General features: G+C 41.3%; 1 protein-coding gene across 2 annotated transcripts in view; it reads left to right on the top strand.

Moving 5' to 3' along the window:
* Window positions 1-2,085, top strand: part of LOC118339898 (major facilitator superfamily domain-containing protein 6-like) — an 11,516-nt gene extending 9,431 nt beyond the window's left edge. Inside the window, exon 8 of one of the 2 annotated variants that reach the window (XM_035677711.1) lies at window positions 454-2,085. In XM_035677711.1, the coding sequence (XP_035533604.1) occupies window positions 454-669 (216 nt within the window). In that variant the 3' untranslated portion in view covers window positions 670-2,085. The remainder of the gene's footprint in view (window positions 1-453) is intronic. The other variant, XM_035677712.1, reaches the window with a different exon arrangement.
* The last annotated feature ends 3,531 nt before the right edge of the window (window positions 2,086-5,616 follow it).

Genomic DNA, 5,616 nt, shown 5'->3' with positions numbered 1-5,616 from the left:
GTGTGTGTGTGTGTTGATGGGGAGTATGTGGGCGTGTACATGCATGCGTTCTCCCTCCCGCGCCCTGTTTCATGACGTCGTTTGAGGTGCATGCATGTCTGAATGAGTCTGCGGTGACGTAACCTCCGACCCCGCCCCCTCTGGTGGCCGCGGTGGAGGTCCCGTGTGAATCACAGAGTGACAGACAAAGAGGATCTCAATGGAGGCTGAAGATGCAGACAGAATAGTGCAGCTGATAAAGTCAGACATCGAGGGAAGTTGTTTTTAAGATCTTTAAGTCAGAGTTTAGTGCAACCCGTTAGCATTGTATTATTATTCTACATTTTGTTTGTGGATAAATAGAGATAATTAAATAGCTATAAAACGTTCCTGGTGCCAGATGTGTGCTTGGAAATATGTGCCTGCTAATCTGGCAGCATGTCAACTATCACTGTTTGTTCCTCTGGTTGCCAGGTACCCGGTGATCAGGCGTCGGCTGAGTACAAGGCGGTGGCGACGGCAAACACAAACCCGAGCGACGACGGCACAGATCCACCAGCCTCCTCCTCAGAAAACGCCACCCACCCGGCACGCACAGACTCTTACGAGGACAAAGACCAAACGCGCCCATCCTCAGACAGAGGAGGGCCTCGAGATAACTCAGCATTCACAGCAGAAAGCACAGGATGAATGTGCCTTCAGGAACTCTTTAACTTACACACACTAAGCTTCAAACTCTGTGTTACTGCAAGAAAATCCATCGTAAAAGTGTCGGTTTGTCTTGAATTTAGCCTTTAAATCGGAGTCTGTTAAGCTCTCGTCGAGTACTTCTTGATAAAACACTGTATTTATATGGATTTATATGAAACATGTGGAAGGAAGAAGGAGGTTATGTCCAGGAAATGTCTTAATTCTGGAAACAAGTTGGGAATACTGTAAAAAAAGACAACGGGGAGTTTGGGTTGAAGGTCTGGATGAACCTGGAGGTGCGTTTGGTGTCGATTTCCCCTCAGAGGTTGTCGAATCCAGCTCACCTCAGCACTGTGCACTACATTTACTGCCCTTCCACCGGTGGACCCTTCATATATAAAAGAATAATGTGCCTCTTGATGCGTTTATTAACTTATTTTACTTAAAAAGCTTAAAAAAAAGTGATGAAATCGGAGAAAATGTGGATAAAATTCAGCAGTTTGACTCAATAACACGCAGCGTCTAAAAGAACAACACAGAAACCAACCAGCACATTTACCAGGAACCGGTATTCTGAAAAGACTTTTCCCACCTTGTAATACAGACCGAGCGCTGTGGTTGAAAGCTCCAGGAGGAGCCAGTAAGTGGACCTTGAGTTGAGATAACGCCAAGAGATCGAAAGGATTCAACCTTATTTAAAAATGTTTTAGTGCTTTTAACAAGAGAGCAGCAGACTGATTGGATCCACAAAGGTTTTTAAATAGTTTGATAGAAAAACAGAAAACGGTAACTAAAGGTCCACTTACTAACTTTTTCTTTGTTCGCTGAGTCGCACCGTTTCCCCACAGCTCTGTGGAGGTTTGAACAGTATTTCAGGAAACCTTTAATTAATCCTTTATCCGGGTTCACGTGACGGGAAGGAACAGATTTGTGAAACAATTTGAGCTGAATTTTCATATTTCAAAACAAAAATCAAATATTTTTTTGCGTATTTATATAATTAAGTGAAGTTTGAAGAAGTGCCTCTTTTAAACATACTGTTAATCATCATTAGTCTTCTAACTTTCCATCAGATGTCAAGCAAGGAACCCTTTAGTGTCCTACACTCCTACAGAAATATCTCCAGCACACAGCGGGACTTCTTAAAGCCTGATTCCAATATTTTTGGATGGTCGGTGCCAATAGCCGACACTCTATATTTACTGTCTTTGTTTTTATGCCAAACAATTCCCAGTATTGAGTGGTTTTTTTGTGTCGTCTGGGTGGAGAAACCCTCAGAAACAGAATGAGACGATCTGTTTACAGTAAATTGAATCATTGAAAGTGTAAAGAAATTGAAATATGTGGAGTGAGCCCTTTATTACAGCCTCAGTGTATCTTCTTTAATCTTATTAAACGGACGTCTGACAAATGAGATTAACGACTGTTTGTTTTCTCTATCCTGATACACAACAAAACTATATTATTTAATTATATATATATTTTATTGTTTAAGTTCATTTTTAAGTAAAAAAATCTGTCTTCAAATTGTTTATTTGCTTCACCAACAGTCAAAAAGTATTGAATTTAAAACGTTATAAACCGAGTAAGGCAGAGTTACTCAGTCTGTGATGAAAGCTCCAGAAGGGGCTACTAAGTGGACCTTGAATTGAGATACTTACTTCCGAGGTCATGAATGAACTTTAGTAGCTGTTCTGGAGCTTTCAGTCATGTCGCACTTCCTTCTTCGGCAGATCGATCTGATCCATAAGAGTAATGCAAACTAACTCAAGGTCTACTTACTGACCACATCCTCAGGAGCTTTCAGTCGTATCACATGACCTTCCTCAGCGAGTAGCTTTCACCCAGCTGTCAACAAAGGTCAACAGACCTTTAACTGCAGTATTTTTACTAATGATAATCATTAATGATTATATAATAAACTATGTATTACGTAATACCTTTATAATCGAGGTATTCTGCTGGATAATCACACTTTTCTTACTTTTAAGGACATTTTACTGATGATATTTCTCAGCATTATTTTCACACTGGTTTGGTGTCAGATAAATGAACAAATAAAGTTACAAAATCTAAAACTGTCTGAATATTGAAGCGTTTAAATCCAACAACATTCATGCTGCAGGCAGCTGTTGTGTATAAAAGCAGCCACTTGATGGCAGTAGCGCTCTGAGTGTATTGGTGGATTTATGGAGGCTTAAATGGACTAAAGCAGCCTATATATGTGTGTTTGTGGAGGGTTATTGAGGTCGTGGTGCGCCTGCTACTGATGGGTGTGTGTGGGAGGACAGTAATAGGCTTCCTCAAAAACTAGACTGTGTGCTGTCGTAAAAAAATAAATAAAATAACAAAATCAAAACGGTCTTGGCACACTCGGGCCTGTCTGATATCCGTGGAGAAATTTCCAGCAGCCCCTGTGCTGTCGACGCTGTTGTTTTGTCTTGCGTGGTCCCTGATAATGAACAGTGTAATAGTGTTGTTTTCTGCGATGGTGTCATGACCGCAAGCTGTCGAACGATGCTGCACATTTCAATTTAAATGACACAAAGGGTCGAGGCGAGACGGGCTTTTTATCCTCTCTGTCTCTGAGAACTGCAGCGCTGACCTGCAATCAGTGTTGTACAATGTACATGTTAATCATTCAGTTCAGTGTCTTGCTCGTGGGCACACAGTCAGTTGACACATCAGCTGTGACCTTTCTTCCACTGGACAGTCAGTTTCTTCGTCTGAATGTCACCCATCATTTTTATTTATAGATATCAGAACTATGTCAGGCTTTTAAATCCCTGTTTAGAAGACCGAATCTCAGCTTCCTATCTCCCTGTTGGTTGGTTTTGTTTCTTTGGTGCCTGAAGTCCTCTGTGAGCTCCTGAGCAGCAAAATGATTCAAATCTGTTAATATCTTTACATTAATGGCACAATCCTCAGGACACATCACATCCTCACCCAGAGTCAGTTTTGTTAAGCGTACCGTCGGTAATAAAAAGCTTGAATATTGTGCTAATCAGGCGCTCCTGGCCAACCGCTGCCCAGATACAACCTGAAGCTATTTATAGCATCTCTTCCTTCACTGTGCCGTGATTGAGAGGCGAGCCAGACACCCTGAGAGGAGGCGACTTGGAGGGATCTGTTGAATCAAGGTGATGACGGCTCCTTGTGTCCTCTCAGACTCACCGGAGAGATCAGGGACCTTTCTGAGCCAACACGAGGTGTTAAACATTACCCAGAAGTACCCTGGGGAGTGCAGTATGGCGACATGGGCTTTAGTCCTCCCACCAAAGAAAGATAATACTGTCGGTCATTGACTGGTTTTTTGGCATTTTCCTTCATGTGGACAGTCACAGTAGAGAGAGACTAAAGTTACCAAAGAAAGTTTGTCAGATTTTTGCTTTTATGTCAGTAAGTTCGGGTCAAGGTCTTTTTAGACCCCCTAAAGAGATTAAAGTATATTAATTAATTATTAGAGTGTTCAGTATTTCACACAAAAAGAGCAAAAATTAGAGGAAAGTCTGAGAAAAAGCAGCAGGAGTATTTTTTCTCTGTATCACTTTATTTGGATCGTCCACCTTCAGATAATTTCACCTGCTTCCGTCTGACTGTTGATGTTTCTATAAAGATGTTAATGAACATACCGTCACCCTAAACCAAACCTTAATCACAGCGGTTTAATATAAGAAAGCAGCTGTTGAATCTCAGCTAATAAGCTGTTGCTTCTCGTGACCCCTCAGATTAATCTTTGGACCCCTCGGAGGAGTCCTTACGCCCAGGTTGGAGACCTGTTTCAATGTCACACAACACAACACGTAATATTAGTGTAATTCTGGAATAAAACTTCCTCATAACGTCATTAACGGCCATAAAACCCTTCAGATAAAACACCTAAACCTTCAGACGTGTTGTGTTTTGAGTGCTTGTGGTTGTTGTGTTTTACAAGGTAGTGAAACTACTCCTCCGGCGTTTGCTCGTAACAGAAACCTGCAGACTCTTTGCCCCGCGAGGTGAACTGCTGAAGACCACCGAGCTAAATGACTAAACTGTGAGGTGTAACTGAGCAGACAACAGAGTGGGTCACGGGTTAAAGATGAGCCTGGCACTGACACCGCTACAGAAACCCCCCAGACGACCCCACTTAGACCCCCTGCAGCGCTGCAATCAGGACCACCTGAGTCAAGTCTGAGTCAGACTAAAGACCACAGAGAGTCATGTTATTGGCAGGCTGCTGCAGACTAAATATCACATGGCGCGTTGCCTCTAAGTCCTTTTGGATTGAGACATTTGTGCCTATTTTGACAACACATATGCTGATTTTAAGCATGACACTGAAAACATCCTGCATGGGGCTGCACGTTACCACGACACATTTCCCTTGTTACCGTGCACTTCTTTAGGGATTTATTAAACAACGTCTAAAACAATCAAACAAAGATAGGAATTTAAAAAAGCTGAGAGAAAGAGCCGTAAAACCCCCACTGTGTAGTTTGTACAACTCCCACAGCTAATTTGACTTATTTCCACAGTTTTTAATGTTCTGAGAGTAAAATGTATGTAAAACAATAGATAAACACATTATTACTACACTAAGTGATCATAGTGTGTCACAAACCTAATTTACTGCTAACTGAAGAATAAGATTATTATAGGGAAAAGGAAATGTAATGGACATACTGCACGATCTCATTTCATTGATCATTATAAAAAAACTGTAGTTAGAGGCTAACATGAACTTATTTACTACATATCATATATAATATATATCACACCGGTATCTTGCTACTTGCTGGTTAGTTAGCTTGCTAGCAGTTAGCACAGGTTAACTGATTTGTCGGGCTACAACCTTTGGAGGAAAGACAAAGGCTACGTTCAAACTGCAGGAAAAAGTGGCAAATGATTATTTTTTTTGGTGTCTCAAAGAAATAACTCATTATCAGAGTGATTAGTATTGTTAGA

The sequence above is a fragment of the Morone saxatilis genome, unplaced genomic scaffold (assembly GCF_004916995.1).
Source record: "Morone saxatilis isolate NCDOM2014 unplaced genomic scaffold, NCSU_SB_2.0 Contig6, whole genome shotgun sequence".
NCBI lineage: Eukaryota > Metazoa > Chordata > Actinopteri > Moronidae > Morone > Morone saxatilis.
The sequence above is the reverse complement of the archived record's forward strand: the minus strand, read 5'-3'. Positions and strand labels throughout refer to the sequence as shown.